Below are 20,523 nucleotides of genomic sequence, written 5' to 3' on the forward strand. Positions count from 1 at the left end.
ATTCAGAAAAAATCCTGAACCACTGTAATTTATAGCAAGACACAGTTACTTCCATTCACAAAAGAACTACATTGTAGGATTTTTATTTTTAAACAACCTTTAACTTGCATGACCACCATCCTGGCAGCAATGGATCATCTTGCGTTAAGAGACTGACAGCAATTTTTGTTTCTGTTAACTCTTGTTTTATTCCAGGTTTAAATAATGAAGAGTATCAAGTGGTTATTGGAAATGACACAACTCATTACATTATTGATGACTTAGAACCAGCCAGCAATTACACGTTTTATATTGTGGCCTACATGCCAATGGGAGCCAGTCAGATGTCGGATCACGTGACTCAGCACACCCTTGAAGATGGTAAGTCAAATAAATATTGAAGAGCAAAATATGCATAATTATTTAGCTATTTAAAACAGATGCGCAATCCTGTGCCACTGACATCACTGGGAGTTTTGGGTACATACAAAATTGAACTGGCCACTGAAATGAATGAGGATAAAAAACATGATCTATTACAAAGGGTATATGTATTTTATGCTGAAAGAACATCCTTCTTCAAGTGCTGGTCCCTCTTTGTATTCCACTGTGAGTTCACATGCGTTCGAGTTTGGAGAATGCTTGCAGGTAGTGTCTGTTGGTCTGCGCTTGTGCCCCTGCTCTCCTCCTGCTTTGCACTGAGGTGGGGTGGGGTGGGGCAGACCAACTGCTTCTCCAGTTCCTCCATTCTGCTGCATGACCTGAGTTGGAATCCTCATGTCTTTTCACTTTTTTCTGTAAATATATTCAAAGTTATAAATTATTCTTAGTTATTTAGTGTTAGAATCCACAATGGGGAAGTGCACTGGGAGACCAGGAGGGGACTTAGATTATGCTGAGGATACTGGGCTTAAACAACCTTCATTTCCTGCCCCTGCTTTTTGGTCAGCGGTGACCACCAGTGCTGCCCCAGAGAAGCAGATATCTCAACTAAATGCGGTATCTGCCACTCTTTTTTCGCAGCAGAACATGACAGGCAAGGCAGCTTGGGCTTTCAAAGTACCTTATGGAGCCCACAATGAGGCCCTAGTCAGACCCAGGCTGGGCAGACCACCCTGAACAGTGGCCAGAGTCAGCAAGGAGGGCACCACTGGTACTATGTCTGACTCCAGAGTGCAGGAGGGGAAGGAACCTTTGGCTGGGCCCCCTAATGAGAGTAAGGAGCACGCTCACAAACAAAACCAGAGTCCTCTAAGAGAAGAAATCCCTCTCTGACCCTGTACAAGTCGGGTGAGCCTTCATGCCCAAGCCATTAGGATTTAGGCCCTTCTAACCGCATGAGCATGTTCAAAAGACTCATAGGAGCAAGACTCCTTCAGCACCAGCCTCTGCATCATCTTCAACACCGACTGCGGTGTCACCTAAAAATAAACGCTGGTCCTGAAGGAGTGGGAACTGCTGGTACTGTCAAAACTCACAAGGTCGGAGACTCATTCAGCACCATGGCCCTTTAAGGAATCACTATCTACACCTACTGTGATGGTATGGAGTGAAAAGATGCAACCTCTGAAGGTGCTTGTGACTTATACCTTTCCAGAGAATATCTTTGTCCTCCCGGACCCAACGTCTCCCTCGTTATTGGGACAAATCCTAACCAGGGAGACACACACACCTGCAGGAATCCAGGATTTTGGAAGAAATCTATCCTCTGTCCCATCCATTAGTCACAGTTTCTTCCCAACAGAACCAGCCGCGCAGCCAGTGGACCCAGATCTGACCATTGCATCTCTAGGAGAGTTCTCTAACCAGCTTCTCTTCCACCCAGGCAATTCAACCCAGACAGGGGATCGAAAATCTCCTGGAACTTGCCTTGGCCAATACAGACAGGAAATGTGTGGCTGGATCCAATGCCTTGGGAACCATCACAACCTGCTGTTGACCCCTCCTACTGGCTTGCTTGGAACCCTTGGAACCATTACACACATTACCTGGAATCTGTCCACTCCAACAGGAAGTCTTACCACCCCTTTCCTCTAAGGGGACAGTCTGAACTCATGGAAGAAGGGGAAAACAAGCTGGTACCCCTGGTTCTGATGGGTATCATCCTCATCACCTGATGAAATGGTCACTCCAGCCTCTCTGTCTCCTCCTGCTGATCATAGGCAGTTCCAGGAGCTCTTACAGAGGGTGGTGGAAGAGCTTTAAAACTCCTTCGGGGAGGTGCAGGACCCTCAACATAAGCTCCTAGATATCCTGCAACCTATAGGCTCCAGACGGGTTGCATTCCCAGTAAACGAAGCCATACTAGAACTAGCAAGGGCTGTATGACACAAACTGGATACCTATGTCCCTACCCTCAAGAGGGCTGTCAAGGCTGATTCCTCACTCTGGCACTTTGAGTGCAGAAGGTGGGGGCCCACAAGGATTCTAAAAATTAATACTGGCTACTCCAGGCTTGTATTAAACTCCCAAGGTTACAGCTTCTCTCTGACCTTGGATGGGTAGATGCTGCCACCATCCAAGTGCAAAAAAAAAAAAAGCTTTGAGAACCCAGGAAGGCACACTTGGGAATTCCTTTTTGTGGGGTACCCTCAAGCCCTTTCACACATCCCCCTCCCCCCTGGGGAAGAGCTGAGAAAGAAAATAAAGGAAATGAGCTCTTGCCACCAGCTAATTAAACAACATGCACAAACCTCTTAGGACACAAAAATCCAATCCTGTTCTTAAAAAAAGGTAAAATTGTTTAAAAACAAAAAGAAAGAAAATACATTTGGAACTTAGGCTTTTTGCTCGATTTAAAAAAAACAATTACAAGGATTAAGCGTCAAGATAGCTCTCCTGAGGCCAACTTAAAGTTTACAAGCAAAACAAAAGCATCTGGGGTTAGCACAGAGGAGGCCAGAGATAAATAAATAAAAGAGATAAACCTAATCACGTCTTCCTAGACATTTTCTGATCTACTTACATATCTGGGGTTTCAAATGAGTAGTTTCCAGGTATGATCTGGTGATCTTTCATACCTGGCCACAGCTTTTTCCAGCATAGTTCCAGTCCTGTCTCTACTCTCCGGGAGAACAGCACAGACAGACAAAGGGGAAGTTTTTTTCCCCAATTTTAAAAAGTTCTAGCCTTCCCATTGGCTCTTTTGGTCAGGTACCCACTCCCTCCCTTTTACCTATGGACTTTTTAACCCTTTACAGGTAAAGCAAGTAGAGAACAGCTACTAACAGGGATTTTATAGCTAACTGGCTGGCTGGGAGTCCATAAAAGGGAGTTGCCCCTCCCTTAATTTATCACAAGGGCAGAGAAGCAGTACTTTGTCCCAGCTAAGGGAGTAGAGTTCTGGTTTACCCACCTTGCCCTGAACTCCTTGGTGGTTCAGGCAGACACAGAAAGATCCAGGCAACACAACACCCAAGGGCCATCCTCTCAGATAAGGAAGCCAAGTGCTTATGGGGAGAATGGTGTTTACATCTGCCAGCCTCCACTTTAGAACCTCAAAGTATCAGGAAGACAGGGCTCAGTTTCAAGCCCTTATTGATGAGAGCAGGCTAGTGGCCAGAACCGCTTTATGAGCTGCAGTTGGTGTGGCTGAAATGGCATCAAGATCCAGGACAACCAGCATTTTGAAGTGTTGGAAATCATGGCTGCGCTCTTTGGGGTTTCCTGGGGAAGTTCAAAATACTCTTGAGGACTCGCCTTATGATGAGACAAGTCTTTTCAGTGAGAAGATGGATGAGTGTTTGCACTCATTGAAAGACTCTAGGGCAACCCTCTACTTCCTGGATATATATACACCTGCCCCAAAGAGAAAATATAATAAACAGCCCTACAAACCAAGGTCTTTACCTCAACCCTTCTATCACCAGCATTCCTATGAGCTACCTCACAAATAACAGAAAATGCTGAGGTCAAGATACCCTGCACCTACCATTTCAGCCACAGCTACTCATCCTCACCCTCCAATCAAGATATACTTTTTGACATGATGCTGTGGAGCTGTGAACCAATACTGATCCCATCTCCACATGATTCTGAGATCCATTTCAGGGGATACCTTGCAAAATTTTCCCACAATTGGGTGACAACAGAGGCGTGCCGGACGTCATCCATTCCGGATTATCTAGTTTCTCTATGCATCTCCTCCAAAACGTGTTTCCCCATCCCTTTTCAGGGATCACTCTCAAGAGGGGATCTTCCTTCAACATGTACAATCTCTTCTTCAGTGAGAAATAATACAGCAGATACTTCCTTGACATCAGGAGAAAAGAATTCTATTCAAAATATTTCCTAGCCCCAAGAGGAAAGGAGGCTTGAGACCTATTCTCGACCTGTGTCAATTCGACGTTTTTATTCACAAACTGAAATTCTACATGGTTACATTGGCATTAATAATACCATCCCTAGAAAAAGGCACATGGTTCACGGCTCTCAGTATGAAAGATGCATACTTTCATGTGGCTATTCACCTCTCAGTATTCCTTACTGTTCTGTGCCATATGGCATCATGTACTTATGTGATGCCATTTGTCAGACTCCACCTCTGTTGCTGGCAAGCTTGGCTCTGAACATTATATACATCGAGCGAACACAGCATGAATACCATAGTGACAATTCCCTTTGAGGTGAGGGCCTCTCTGGCATGGTGGAAGGACCATGGACATGTTGTATGGAAGTTCCCTTTCTGTCCTCCGCACCTAATAAGATGATAATTACGATGCTGGGGAGCCCACATAGGCCATCACACAGCACGAGGCACGTGGATGCCTCGAGAAGCCAGAATGCACTTAAATCTTCTGGAATTGAGAGCAGTACAAGAGGCTTGCAAAGCATTCCTACCATTCATACATTCCCAGCACATCCTGATAATGTCAGAAAACATAACCACTGTTTTCTAAATAAACAAGCAGGGAGGGCACGCTCCATCCCCCTCTGAATAGAAGCAGTCAGCTTATGGAACTGGTGCATACAGAACCACATGTCACCCTATTGGCAGTATACCACTCGGGAACCCAGAATTAACCAGCAAACAGCCTCAACAGACATTTTGCCACTGATCACGAGTGGGAGTTACATGATTCATTAGTAAATAGTATCTTTACTCAGTGGAGAACCCTCATTTGGAACCTGTTTGCATCTCAGGCAAACAGGAAGTTCAACATATACTGCTACAGGGGAGCTGAAGGTCAGTGCTCCATGGGCAGTGCCCTCCTCCTTCCTTAGATCATTTTGGTTATGCTTTCCCTCTCATCCTGCTACTATCTCAGGATCTACAGAAGATTTGTCTAGGCAGGCCACAAGTCATCCTTGTGGCCCCCAGATGGCCCAGGTAATTCTGGTTTCCAAGCATCTTACAAGTGTCATTCCATCCACTTATCAGTGTTGGGAACTTTCCAGATATCTTGACCCAGCAAAATGACAGGGTCAGGCAACCAAAGCCCAATGATCTTCATCTCATGACTTGGTGTTTGTTTGGGCATTGAGTCTGGAACATTCTTGTCCTGAAGCTGTGCAAATCATTCTTAACAGCAGAAAAGGCTCCATCAGAAAATGTTACCTAGCCAAATGGAAACATTTCTCTGCTTGGGCCTAACAAAACCATATATATAATCATAGAATCTTAGAAATGTAGGGCTGGAAGGGACCTAGAGGGATCATCAAGTGCAGCCTCCTACGTTGGGGCAGAACCAAGTAAACCTAGACCATCCCGGATAGCTAAGTTCCCTGTGAGCTGCGCGGCTGTGTGGCACACTATTCAGCACTGTGCAGGCGCTCAGGGAACCCGCCCGGGGACCTGCTGGGGGAGAGGTGCCTCTCCCCTGGCCCCAACCTAGCTCGGCCCCCAACCTGCCATGGCCATGGTGGCCCCCTGGCCCCAACTATGCCACAGCCTGGACCTGCCGCAGCCAGGGCGGTGCAGCCTGGACCCAACCGCGGCCAGGGGCAGCCCGGCCCAACCCCGAACCCAGGAGGCCTGGGGCAGCCCGGCCCAACCCCGAACCCGGGAGGCCTGGGGCAGCCTGGCCCAAACCTATCGCGGGGCGCACCCTCCCTGAACCCAGCCCTGGTCCGAACCTGCAGGGGCCGAGGGAGGGGTGTCTATCCTGTGGCCCCAGCCCTGGAGCTGTCGCGGCGGGGAGAGGTGCCTCTCCCCCCCAGCCCAGTTGCTGCTGCGGGGAAAGAGAGCTGAGTGGAGTCCTCTTTCCCCACTGTATCCCCGGAGCACCCTCCTGCACCCCAAATCTCTCATCCCTGGCTGCACCTCAAGCCCGCACCTCAAGCCCACACCCCCAGCCGGAGTCCTCACACCCCTGCACCCCAACCCTCTGCCCCAGCCCTGAGCCCTCTCCCACGCTCTGCACCCCTCCACCCTGTCCCCACCACATGAATTTTGTTATGTGCACCGATACGAAGGTGATGTGTCACACATCACCTCCATATTGGTGCACATAACAAAATTCATTCTGCACCTGGGGGGGAAAAATTAGAGGGAACACTGCCTGATAGATGTTCTTAAAAACCTCCAGTGATCGAGATTCCACTGCCTCCCTTAGAAGCCTATTCCAGAGCTTAATTTCCCTTATAATAAGAAAATGTTGCTAATATCTAACCTAAATCTCTCTTGCTGCAGATTAAGCCCATTACTTGTTGTCCTACCTTCAAGGGACATGGAGAACAATTGATCCCCATTCTCTTTATCACAACTCTTAACATATTTGAAGACTCTTATCAGGTCCCCCTTCAGTCTTCTTTTCTCAAGACTAAACATGCCCGTTTTGTAAACCTTTCCTCATAGGTCAGGTTTTCTAAACCTTTTATCATTTTATATCTAAACCTTTTAATCATTATTGTTGCTCTCCTCTGGATATCTCCAGAGGCAGTCCAAAATAGCAGGAATATCTACTGTCTTCTTACCCTCAAAACAAAGTGCCTTTTCCCTAGCTCTCTGTAGGTTCACCTGGTGGCAATTAGGGCGTCATCCAGCCACAAACAGGTTTTGGATCTTTACCCATCAGGTAACAGCCAGGTATCTGAAATGTCTGATAGAACCTCTCTGCCAGTAAAGAACCCCTCACTGGGACATGTGTCTCTCTCATTTTGTTAGCAGCGAGAGATTCATTGTTTGCTCACACAGAATCTGTACTGTTCACAAACATCTGAAATGATCAGATATGTAACCTAAACTGTAAATTCATTGCATTTTCTTTAGCTTTGAATGGAAATCCATTCCTACCTAAAAGGATATATTAAAAAAAAGAGGGACTTCTATTCTTTGAGTGGAATGTGCTTATTGCAAAGATCTCAAATGTTGAGAAAAAACTCTCTCCCTATTTCCTTTGCTGTGATCTAGTTAACATGTGCCTTATTGCTGCAACAAAAATGTGCTCACTTTGGACCCAATTCTGCAAGATGCTGTTACAATCAAGTCCTATTGAAATTAGTAGGAGACAAAGTACTGAGCATCTTCTAGGATCAGGTTTATTGTGGTCACTATTGTATACAGAAGGTAGAAATATAACCAATTTCAGGTTATTTAAAAAATAAATAAATTGGATTCACCAGACTTTCTTTGGCTGGCAGCCTAATAATATTCTAGGGAAATTTTGTTGAAGGGCACAATAATAAGACAGTTGCTTAAGGGGTTTGTGTTTTATATGTGTTGTTTTTTTACGTACATCAAGTTTTGAAAACTTTATTTCCTTTATTTTTAGTTCCTTTGAGAGCTCCTGAAATCAGTTTGACAAGTCGAAGTCCCACAGATATTCTCATCTCCTGGCTGCCAATCCCAGCCAAATACAGGCGAGGCCAAGTGGTCTCGTATCGTGTGTCTTTTCGCCTCAATGCAGAAAGCACTATCCAAGTTCTGGAGCTTCCAGGGACCACAAATGAGTATCTCCTGGGAGGCCTGAAGCCTGATAGTATCTACTTGGTTCGTATTACTGCAGCGACGAGGATAGGCTGGGGAGAAGCCTCTCTGTGGACTTCCCACCGGACCCCCAAAGCCACAAGTGTGAAAGGTGATTCTCTTTTCCTAAAATCCCTTGGATAAAAGTTCAGTGTGGGCCTGGTCCAGATCTTATTAAAGAAAACGGAAAGACTCCAACTGACTTCAGTGTGGACCAGACCACTGTTAGAAGTTCTGCATTTTTATTTAGTGAATTTCAGATGATGATTTCCTGCCATGTTGTGCGGATTTGAAATACAATGTTTTTCTGGGTGGGGGAGAGAGTAGGTGGATTTTTTTTGGAGTGCTGCAGCAGATATTGCTAAGACCCTCGTTTTGTGTGCGGAATCTCGAGAGCTCAAGCTGTTTAACCTACTCAGTGTTTCAATCAATTAATTAATTTAGATCAGTCTTGCTTCTGAGACACAATTTGAATTATACCTAACTATTTTAATTAATCTGTACTATATGGGGCCTTTTGCATGGTGTTGAAGGCAAAGAGCTGATCTGTCACTGTGTTGGTCTGAGTTCTTTTCATATTTGATATATCCAAGTTTGACATTTCATTTTATGGGGCATTAAACCACGTTTCTAAGCCAGAAGCAGCTCAAGCATGTTAGCATTTGGCCTCCTTAACAATGATATTGAAGTCTCTTGCATAAATATAATTTAAAAAATGGAGTGCGAAAAATTGTGGTTGCAAATCAGGGGATTTACACATACCAGCTGTGCATGTGGCTACTTGAAGTGCATACATCAATATAGTCACATTTGTGCCTATATTTTTCTGCGTATGTCAGTCAGCCTCATTTTTTGATCCATTAGTCCTCAGTCTGATCCAGTGTGTTTTACAGTAGTATAAATCAAGCTTATTACTCAGTAATAGCACTTATGAAAGCACTAAACTTCAGCAAGAACATGATATTCAGAAACTTGTAGGTTTTTGTATAAAGGTTTATTTCTTAAATGTACTTAATGAGGCAGTAGCCTAGATAGACCATATTTGGTATTGGGTGATGTAATCATTTATTAAATTCTTATGCTTGGGGAAGAGGGGAAGTAGGAGGTTATTATAGAATCACAGAAATGTAGGGCTGGAAGGGACTGCAAAAGTCTTGACAAATCCATGCTGGCTATTCCTTAGAACTCTGTTATCCTCTAGGTGTTTACAAATTGATTGTTTAATAATTTGTTCTAGTATTTTTCCAGGTATTGAAGTTAGGCAGACTGTTCTAGAATTCCCTGGGTCCTCTTTGTTCACCTTTGTAAAGATAGTACTGTGTTTGCCCTTCTCCAGTCCTCTGGGACATCATCTGTCCTCCATGAGCTCTTGAATATAGTTGCTAACAGTTCCAAGATTGCTTCAGCTAGTACCTTAAGTACCCTAGGATGAATTTCATCAGGCCCTGCTGATTTGAATACATCTAACTTATCTAAATATTCTGTAACCTGTCCTTTCCCTATTTTGGCTTGCATTCCTCCCCCCATGTTGTTAATATTACTTTACTGATCACTGTTAATCCTTTTAGTGAAGACTGAAGTAAAATAGTCATTAAACACCTCAGCCTTCTTGATGTCATCAGTTATTAGCTCTCCTTCCGCGCCTTTTACTCAGTAGAGTAGATGACTTACACTTCCCTATGTCTTTTTCTTCCTCCTAATGTATTTAATTCTTCTTATTGCCTTTTATGTCCCTTGCTAGGAGTTAACTGATTTTGGGCCTTAACCTTTCTGGTTTTTGTTCCTACACGCTTGTGTTATTCTTTTGTACTTCTCTTCAGCAATTCATCCATATTTCCACTTTTTATAGGTTTCTTTTTTGATTTTCAGGTCATCCATATTCTTCCTGTATCACTATTCTTCCTGTCTTTCCTTTACATCAAGATAGGTTGCAATTGTGCCTTTAGTATTGTCTCCTTGAGAAGCTGTCAGCTCTCCTGAACTCCTTTATTCTTAGGATTTCTTCCCTGGGGACCCATTCCTCCCTGTTGGTCAGAATCATGTCTAAAATGGCTGTCCCCCTGGTACATCCTCCACTTTCTGAAGGAAAAAGAGTTGTCCCCAATACATTCCAAGAACTTATTGTAAGTTTTGTGTTTTGCCATATTACTTCTCTAACAGATATCTGGGTATTTGAAGTCTCCCATTATTACCATGTCTTGTGTTTTGGATTTTTCTGTTATTCTAGAAATGCCTATCCACCTCCTGTTCCTGATTTGGTGGTCTATAATAAACCCCTACCATTATGTCATCCCTATTTTTCCCCCTTTTATCTTTATCCGGAGACGTTCAACTGCTCTGCCTTCAACTCTCTGCCTTCTGCATCTCAGAACAAGTATATATATTCTTGATGTATAATGCAACACTTCCTCCTTTTTTTCCCTGCTTGACCTTCTTGAACAAGCTATCAATTATTCCAGCTCTGAATAATTTTAAAACATGAGTAGTGACTGTTTCATTTTTATAGATAGACACCAAAGTTTAATCTGGACTTAATCTGTGCTCGGTCAAATGCATCTTGTGGGGACTTTAGTTTAAAACAAAACTAAAATAACTTAACTCAAAGTTTAATTCTCCATTATAAAAATGTTAAATTACAAAGTGACCCTTTCTCCAAGATAGCCCAGATTGATATGCTTTTAGATAGGTGGCATAGATAAGGCTGGCCTACATTATACAGTATCAATTACATAATTATACAGCTGGGCTGGAACCAGAACCCCAGTTCTGAGTAATCTTGAGCTTTGGGGTTTGAAATGTTGAATCTTGAAGAAATGTGTTTGCAAGAATTGTTTTTCTAATATGTAAAAATATATAATTTCTTACCTTAGCACCAAAGTCTCCTGAGCTGAGTTTGGAACCACTGAACTGTACAATCATTACAGTGAGGTGGCATCAGGACTCTGAGGATACAGCAACTATTGAAGGGTACAAATTGTACTACAAGGAAGAAGGCCAGCAGGAGAATGGACCAATTCTACTGGCTGCCAGTGACCTTGTGTATACTCTCAGTGGTTTGGGTGAGTACATGCATTAATTGTCTAACACTTTGTCAGGCAAAAATGACACACTCCAGAACAGTTGTGGTAGAAAATCAAGTCAAATGACATCTAAATAGGAGCTGAAAGCTTTTTTAACTTTTAGGATCATACCATAACATTCTGTACAAGGCAGCAAGATTAGGTTAGACCACTTATTTCCCCCGTAATAGAAATCTTAAGTGTGAGCTACATTGCTGTCAAACTAATCCAGTGCTTGAATATATATTTACCAGCTTTAAACAAAATTAGATAAATTTGTCACCGTGTATAATTGGGAATATAAATTTGCCAGGTCATTTATCAGAGCCTTTGAGGCTGTCAGTTACTAAAACAGTTTTGTCCAGCAATCTATAAGGAATACAAGTCACTTTCTGAATGGTAATCTGCTTTTATATCTCTGTAACTGGTCTATTAGAATTGAAATATTACTACAAAGGATCGAGGATTGATCTCTTTACTATTTCTAGCAACGTATTGACCACCAACAGTTGGCTCAGCATAGTATAGTTTTAGTGCCCAATCCTGCAAATACTTGCTAGTAGGCATGCTTACTACCATGCATCATCCAATTAGTACCATAAAGCATTTGCAGGATTGGGTATGGAAAAGAAGACACAGGACCTGATCCAAAGCCTGTTTAAATCAACTAGAGTCTTCCCACTGATTGATCTTAGTGGGCTTTGGATTAGACCCACAGTTCCTTCCCTATAGCGCTTATAGTCAATGTCAGTCATAAACATACAGTTCAAACAAGCAAAGTAGGCGCATAGGTTGAAGGTGCCCCTGTTTGTTTACGCAACAGAGGGATTCAAATTTTCTTTAAAGATGTGGTCTGTAGTAAAATCTGCAAAATCACTGCAAGGCTTGACACTTCATGTTCTTAATGTGTCAAGATGGTTTACTTTTACTTCGGACAGGATGGAGAATTAATCTTGACTAAATTATCAAAATTGACCTGTAGTCTTAACTGGGTCAAATGGCCTCTGCTATAGATAGCCCAGACGTTATGTTAAGGAGAGACTGAGGAAAGCATTCTGCTCTGTTAACTGGACAACTGACCATCTGCAACCACTTCTATCCAGAGCATCTGGCAGCAGCTGACTGTTTAACAGAGCAGTGAGACCAAAAGAGAGTAGTTTAGGAGGAGATGGTGTTTCTGGGTCTTAAGAGGTAAATTCCTTTTTTTGGGGGGGTCTTCTCATTATGCAGTTGACAAAACTATATTCCAAACACATGTAAACTCTAAAGGACTGTGTAGCCCTTTTCACATAGAATTTCTTCGTTCAACAATTTTCCTCTGATCAGATGTGTTTCGAAGAATGGTGCAAACAAAATATTTTGCCCCCCCACATTTTTTCCATTAAGGTATCATCTCTGATGGTTTCTTTTACTAATAAGCATTTAGGGAGAAGTGGAAACTTCTTAGACAAATCAAATCTGCACATGTAAAATCTGTAATTTGCCATGTTGTGTCCCAAATTTTTTAAGTGATAGATGTGCAAAAATTCACATTCACAATTTGTGCATGCTGTCATAGTAATTGTGTACACATGGTTTTGAAAATATGGGCCTGCATCACTCTAACTTACTTACTTACAAGTATCTAAAACTGGTGACATTATGGCTCAGATTCAGGTTACATGGATGAATCCTTCCCCTCCACCTCCCCCACCCCCTCCCCGCCGTGCATCATCTATGCTGCCATAGGATGGATGTATTGATTACATAGTATTCTTCAAGAAGATTCAGAGTAAGTCCTAGTGTGCTGACTTTTAGCAAGTTGTGGCTAAAGATTTATTGAATGTGCCCTTCAACTGCGGCCCGCGGACCACATCCAGCCCGTCCTGCCCAGCCCCTGAGCTCCTGGCCTGGGAGGCTGTCCCCCCGGCCCCTCTCCCGCTGTCCCCCATCCCCTGCTGCCGCGCGGTGCAATTCTCTGTACTGCGCGGTGAGGCTGCCTGTCCTGGTGCAGCCGTGCTGCCAGCCACCGGTGCTCCAGGCATGTGGTGGTGGTCGGGGGGGGGGGGGTTGGATAGAGGGCAGGGGGGTTCAGGGCATAGTCAGGGGTGTGGATAGGGGTTGGGGTAGTCAGGCATGTGGTGGTGGTCGGGGGGGGGGTTGGATAGAGGGCAGGGGGGTTCAGGGCATAGTCAGGGGTGTGGATAGGGGTTGGGGTAGTCAGAGGGGAATGGGGACAGGGGTCCCGGGGGGCAGTCAGGAAGGAGAGGAGGGGTTGGATGGGGCGGCAGGGGGCAGTCATGGGACAGGGATCAGGGGGGTGAATGGGGCAGGGGTTCGGGGGGGCAGTCGGGAAGGAGAGCGGTGGGATGAATGGGGTGGTGGGGGGCTGTTAGGGGAGAGGGGTCCGGGGGCGGTCAGGGAGAAGCCGTGGTTGGATGGGGCAGGGGTCCTGGGGGGGCAGTCAGGAAGGAAAGGGGGGCATTGGATGCAGTGGCAGGGGGCAGTTAGGGGTTTGGGGGTCCAGGGGCGGTCAGGGGACTGAGAGCAGGGGGGGTGGATGGGGCAGGGGTCCCTGGGGGGCTGTCAGGGAATAGGAGGTGTTGGATGGGGCAGGAGTCCTGGGGCGGGGGTGGGGGGGCTGACAGGGGGCGAGAAGCCGGGGGGGGGGGGTGTCAGATAGGGGGCAGGGACCGGCCCACGCCTGGCTGTCTGGGGAGACACAGCCTCCCCTAACCGGTCCTCCATACAATTTCAGAAACCTGATGCAGCCCTCAGGCCAAAAAGTTTGCCCGCCCCTGAAATATAGGCATTCTTCTTTTTTTCCCCTTACTATCTAAGCGAAACATCCAAGTCACAAACTGCTGCATTTTCAAAGGGGTTTCCATTTGGCCTGTGAAATTTTACTTATGCAGTTTTTCACACCTAAGTTTTTTACACTTGCTTAAGCTTGGGATAGTTCTGCTCAAATTTCAGGTAGTTACTGTAGATGCCGAACTGCTTGATTTGCACTCACACACGAGCTGCATGCTTCAAATTTTGTGAACACTTAACTTTTATCCAGCCAACAGGACATGAGGAAATACTTTTGTTTACAGATGCATGTGTAGAGGATGATTCCAATATTATGCCCTGCAGTGTAAGAAACCACAGAGAATTTAATCTCCAGGAGTAGATCTCCACCCAATAAAGGAAGGAATTGGATTCTTCATTTGTTGGATTTTACATGAGTAATCACAATCATTCTTGACAACATTATTTCATTTCTGTTGCTAATTAAAATATCACTTCAGATAATTAGTTATGTGTTCATGTAATAACGAACTTGTAGGGAATTTGCTTTGCTGTACCTGGCAATATTGAGACAAATCACTCTTTAATCCATCTCCCTGGATTACCTGTTTACGGTAAATGGAATCTTAGTGGACCAGAGAGTGGCTTAGAAAACTAATGTTCTCTCAACCATTTGTGTCTCCTAAGGACATGTTTTAGGGTGGCTCTCAATAAATATCAGTGGTTTAAGGGACCTTCAGTGTCTTCAAAATGAGTTGTAGGCGTTGATAGGACACTGGAGGTGTATGAGAACACAAGGGAAAGGGCATGTCAAATTAGCAGTCTCAGGCACATTATATAATTTGGTTAATAAAAGGGTTATTTCCAAATTGAGTGAATACGTGGAAGCTTGTACGTGTCATGATATTTGTCCTCTCCCGCTATTATGTACTTGCCAACAGCAGAGAATACAAAAGGACAAGTAACTCCAGAACCTGGCAATGCTTCAGTATCAACAGGCAATGCATGAGAAGTTTTGGTGCTGGCTTCCAAACTTTCTCTCCTCCCACCCCCTTTCTTGCTCTCTCTCTTCACCCCTTCCTATTTTGGAGCAACTGCCAGATATTTTATTTTCGCTTTTGCTTCTTATTTCCCCCCCTTGCAAATAAGCACCTAATGAATTTTTTAGGAATCAGGAGCTGTGATATGATCTAATGTGGCAAACAATAGGTGTAGGCCTGTATGGGACTTGTGCCTGTGGGTGAAATTGCGTGGCTTTGCGCTATTCTGGACATAGGTATTGATATTCACTAAGCATTTGAAAGCTGGAAAACTGTGCAGATTATGTTGCGCATCTCCACATATGCGTATGAGCTATATTGGCATGTAAATGTCCTTGTCTGCTGATAAAATTCTATTTTATATCCTACTCCTATGAAATTAATTTACTTCAGACTTTGCCATTGCCCTCTTATTTTAGTCCATACTGATCTCCATCCCACACAAATGTTGTTGTTCTCACATTTTTTGTAAATCACTTACTTCAGACCAGAAGATCATGACACAGGATTTACAGGAAATGTTACTTATGCAAGAAATTTAATCCCACATCCCTCTAAACTTCCTGGGAATATTTTTTTGTATCCCAGGTCCTATTCATGGCAGAAGGTGAGGGATACCTTAATTCTCAAAAGCCTTAATACCTATTGTAATTTTCATTGTAACTTCTTTCATTCTAACTCAAACGTTTTACTTTTTCCTATTATATACATTTAGAACACAAAAGTAAAGAGAACAATAGCCTATGATTCCTTAATAATAGGCTGTTGGATTGAAATAACAATGTTAACTATCCCTGTGTCTCTCTCCCTAGTTATTAGTATGTCTTAAAGGTTGTTTTTCAATCCTGAGTTAGAGTCCTTAAGTACCAAGGTTGTGGAGAGCCTGTTTGTATAGACTGATTGTAGGAATTTGAAGTTATATTGTCCAGATATAATAGTGTTTTAGGAAAACAAATTCTGTACAAAAAGTGTTTCAGGATAGAAGGCTTCCTCAATACTTGAGAGAGACGATCAGCTGTAACTTTTGTGCTTCAAAGAAGTTTCTTGTGTTGTTTTTTATTTCTGTTAAGTTAACCATTGATACAGTATGTTCTTGGACATTATTAACGCAGATGCAAATAGGTAACTCCAAGACACCTTGAATTTGCTGACTCTACATATGTATCTGGAGTGATGGAAAAAAAGACAAAACTGAAACCTGCTAATCTGTAACACTGACGTAGGTGTTTTTGGTTTTTTTTTAGCCTAGCTGGAATGCAGATTTTCAGGAACATGGATTGTCTGTCACCATATTACATGAAAGATCATTGGAATAGGCTGGTTTCTGATTGGCTTTTTGGCTCTAGAGTTTCATCTTCTTACTTTTCATAAATCTAACTTTAGGCTGGCTTGGTTGTTAGTGATCCACACTACTTTGCAGAGGCTGGATTTATCAGCCTGGCACTTTCCTCTTCTGCCAGGTGTAGAGTTTGATTCAGCTGGGTCTCTTTCACCTTAGTCCTGGTCTACACTTAAAATTTTGGTCAAAAAATCCACACCTGTGAGAGATGTAGCTATGCTGACCTAACCCCCAGTGTAGATGCAGCTAGGTCGACAGAAGAATGCTTCCATTAACCTAGCTACCATCGCTCAGATTGGTGGGGTTCCTGCTCTGGCAGAAAAACCCCTTCAGTCTGTGTAGGGTGCAACTACACTATGGGGCATGCCGACATAGTTATGGCACTGTAGCTATGCTCGTATAGTTACTATAGTGCAGAGATATCCTCATGCCAATGTGGTTTGGGTGTGTGTCAGAACAGGGGTAAGCAGACTTTCATGGCTGTGGCAGCAAGCAAAGAATAGACAGGCTGTGTCCTCACCTATGTCTGTGATGCAAAGCCTATCTGTGCATGAAAGGCAATTCACTTTCCTGCTCGAGGGTCAATGTTACACACTGCAAAGTCAAAGGGAGTCTCCTTTTAGCAGGAAGAATGTTGGCCGAGCTAATATGATGATTATTGAGTAATGTTTTAAAGTCAGTTCCTTGTGAGTGGCACCAGTGTGCCAGGTGGAGGAACAGAGGAATACTTGGAACTGGGATGCCAACAAAAAGATGTTAAATGTTAAACATGTTAAGATTAATGAATATTAAATGTCACTCTCTCTCTCTCTTTCATATTGCTTCCTAATGTATGTTGCCAGACTACATCTCCCACCCCAGTGTAGGTCTGCCCAGTCACCCCTATTTATTTTTTAACTGGATTATTTGCCATGATAGTCACCATGTATATGGAATTAAACATTGTGACCGGATCCATGCCTGTCACTCTCAAAATAAATATCCCCAGCTTCATGTCGACATTTGTTTATGTTAAAGGTCTTGGCATTTATTTTTCAGCAGCAGACTGTTTCCTAGTTCCAGCATAAAAGTCCATTAACATTATTACTTGAATTTACCACAAGAACAGACCTTTGGTGCATGCTATGCATTTTTGCCTCTGTTTTTAATTCTTCCTTTGCTCCCTCTTGCTCTAGGAAGTTCTGACTCCTACCAAAGAGATTCAGATTGTGACACTTTGTAAACCTGCTCCTCCAACCTTTGTTTCCATATGGTTTCAGAGTAAATGCAGTCAGGGGATCAGATTAGTTTTCCTGTTAGAGGCATTTGTTTGGAAAGCTTTCCACTGTGCAGCACAGGAGAGGGACTGGCGCAGTGTGAAAACCAATTAAAACAGAACAAAGGAAATGGACATAAAAAGACACAAGCTCATTTCCCCTTATTAAAGATCTTCAAATTACTCTTTCAATATTATTTTCAAATTGCTGCAGCTATAACATGCTTGGTGTTGTAAGTACAGGCAGATAGGCCCTGTTCGTGCTATATCTGAAACTCTTCTATCTATCTGTAACAGGCTGACAGTGTTTGACTGAAACAGTTACCCCTTGTTAGCGGTTGTTGCAGAGAGAGGGCTAAGTGGGTTCTACTGACTCATTACCCTGCTTAGATATACTGGAAGCAGGAATGTCTCTCTTGAGAGACAGGGATAGAAGCCTTACGATTGGCCAGCTGCAGGTGGAAGCCTTGAAATCAACTTTGTCACCTTATTGTCAACTTCTTTCTTAACTAAACTAAAGGAAGGGGGTGAGTTTTGACTCTACATAATGTGTGGATTTTGTTTTAGGGCACATTGAGATAGGCACCTGCTCCTGTTCTTACACTCTTCTCTCTCTGCGCTTGTGCTTTCAGTACACATACACACTGTTCCAGTCCAATGCCCTCAGCACAAAACCATGCTAGCAATAGTCATGCTTAAATACACTGAAACAAATTAATCATGGATGGCATGAGGAAATGCAAATTGTCCCTTCTTGTGCCATCCAGGCTCCTGCATTTTGAGGAGAGAAAGGGAGAATCACTCCCTAAATGTAGTTGTGGTTTCATTGTTGCTATGCAGTAACAATTACACCTTGTATAGGACAGCTCTAATTAGAATCCCAGAAAGTTCCAAATGGAAGTGGTGGTTAATACTGTACTTATTAGAAACCCAGAGGCAAATGGATGGTGGCCAAGATGTGCAGTCCTAGGCTTTCTCCTGTCTGCTGCATTCGGGATAATGATATAGTAAATAACCATTTTCACCCCAGAGGCCTCAGGAGATGGAAAAACTGGTCTGATAACTTTGGTGAAAACCCTTGGGGCAATGCGGAGACCAAACACCAACACCTTCCCCTTTCCAGAAGAACCTTTGGCATTTCCTGTCCTTCGCTTAATCTGTGTTAACTTTGCTTAATTTGTTTTGCGAGATGGGCATATTTAAGGGCTTTAGATTGAAAACCAGACAGAACCCATAACATGATTTGAGGATCATGAAATGGAACTTATCCCATGCTCTGAGGGTTTGTTTGGTGCTTTTCTCTGAGGGTTGAGCTGGAAAGACTCCCTCTATATTGGGTGCATCCAGGGGTGAAAGTAATTTAAAGGATTTACCGGTACGCCGGAGTCCTGAGCGGGGGCGTGGCCTCAATTGGAAGAGGCGTGGCCTCAACTGGATGAGGTGGGGCATTTAAATAAAGATTTAAAGGCCCTGGGAGCTCCCCTCAGAGGCCAGAGCCCCGGGCCCTTTAAATCACCGCTGGAGCCCTGCTGCCTCTTGGGGTAGTGGCGGCAGGGCTCCGGCGGTGATTTAAAGGGCCTGGGGCTCCCCGCAGTGGCAGGTGCACCAGGCCCTTTAAATCCCCGCCAGAGCCCGGCTTACTTTCACCTCTGGATGCATCTAGGCCAGGGATTGGCAACCTTTGGCATGCGGCCCACCAGGTCCGTAGGTTTGGCCGATAGCAACTCCCACCGGCAGGTTCACTGTTCCAGGCCAGTGGGGGCTGCGGGAAGTGGTGGCCAGCACATCCCTCGGCCCGCGCTGCTTCCCACGGTCCCCATTGGCCTGGAGCGGCGAACCGCGGCCAGTGGAAGCTGTGATTGGCCGAACCTGTGGGCGTGGCAGGTAAACAAACCGGCCCAGCCCGCCAGGGGGCTTACCTTGGCGGGTCGCGTGCCAAAGGTTGCCGATCCCTGATTGAGGCTGTCTTAGCAGAGGGTTCCTCAAAATCTCTTTCTTTTCAAGATGTTCTGGAATGACACTATGGAAGATAGCAGTCAGGAGAACTGCTGATTGAAAACTGTTGGTCAAACTTCTTTAGATGGAAAAGGACTTGACAGAATCCAAAATATTTGTGGAAAATTTTGCATTCTGACAAAAGAAATTTATTTTAAACCAAAAAAAATTAAATTGATTTTTTTAAAGACTAGTTTTCAAAATAATTTAGAAAGGTTCATCTCAATAAGAAAAAAAAAATCATTTTCTGTCATTTTATTTTTTCCCACCTTTCCCCCGTGAAAAAACTAAAGAAATGATGGCAAATGGAATTTTTTTCAAATAAAAAAAAAATTTAAACATTTAATTTTGAAAGTTTCAGTTGACATGAAAATGAAAGTTTAACGAAATTTAAATGATGCAATCAAAATTAGTTTCTCCTGAAATTTTTTGTGATGTGTACCTTTTTTTAAAGCAACCGGCTCTAGCCAATTGTTTAATGGTTTGCCAGCTTTCCTTCTTGATGCCTGGGGTGCCCAAGTTGTGTTGGAGAAGGGTTTCCTTCAAAGAATCAACCAGCCTGCTGCACTATGAATTATACCAAAAGCTTGGCATTCTAATATTTAATTTTCACTTAAGATGCTTGTACATATTTATACTCTTAACTCTAGTAAAACAAAGGTACCACTGCTCATGGAGCTAAAGAGAATAAGAACATGCTGGAGTGAATAGATAAAGGAATAAGTGTAGACCAGAAAAAAAGTTAAGAATTTTTATAAAGTTCAACCACCTGCAACTTTGCAACCAAATATCTTGTAAACACCTTTATTTATTTATCACAAAGTTTGCAAAAAAGAAAGCAAAATAAAATCAATTTGATGATAAGATGTGGCATGTAGTTTTGGCTTTTATCAAATTGTGTGTGTGTGTGTGTGAGAGAGAGAGAATTGGCTTTAAAATGGGAGGCTTCTCCAGACCTTAACTATAAATTGATGACCTCTTTCTGCATAAATAAATCTCCAAATAAACCACAGAGCAGAAGCAAACTTACAAAGGTGAAAAAAGAAATGATAAATGTGAATATACAGACATTAATACTTGAAATGGCTATCATAGATTTTTATAACATGCTTATGACCATGGCATCTGCTCTGTCAGTGTATTCTGTTCCTGATGTTTAGGGCCAGATTTTCAGCTGC

General features: G+C 43.5%; 1 protein-coding gene across 1 annotated transcript in view; it reads left to right on the forward strand.

The window, feature by feature from the left end:
• PRTG (protogenin) overlaps positions 1-20,523 on the forward strand; it is a 123,685-nt gene that overhangs the window by 63,049 nt on the left and 40,113 nt on the right. Inside the window, exons 9-11 of the mRNA XM_037911101.2 lie at positions 196-360; positions 7,692-7,997; positions 10,756-10,944. Coding sequence (XP_037767029.1) covers positions 196-360; positions 7,692-7,997; positions 10,756-10,944 — 660 coding nt within the window. The remainder of the gene's footprint in view (positions 1-195; positions 361-7,691; positions 7,998-10,755; positions 10,945-20,523) is intronic.

Source organism: Chelonia mydas, chromosome 10 (assembly GCF_015237465.2).
Source record: "Chelonia mydas isolate rCheMyd1 chromosome 10, rCheMyd1.pri.v2, whole genome shotgun sequence".
Classification (NCBI taxonomy): domain Eukaryota; kingdom Metazoa; phylum Chordata; order Testudines; family Cheloniidae; genus Chelonia; species Chelonia mydas.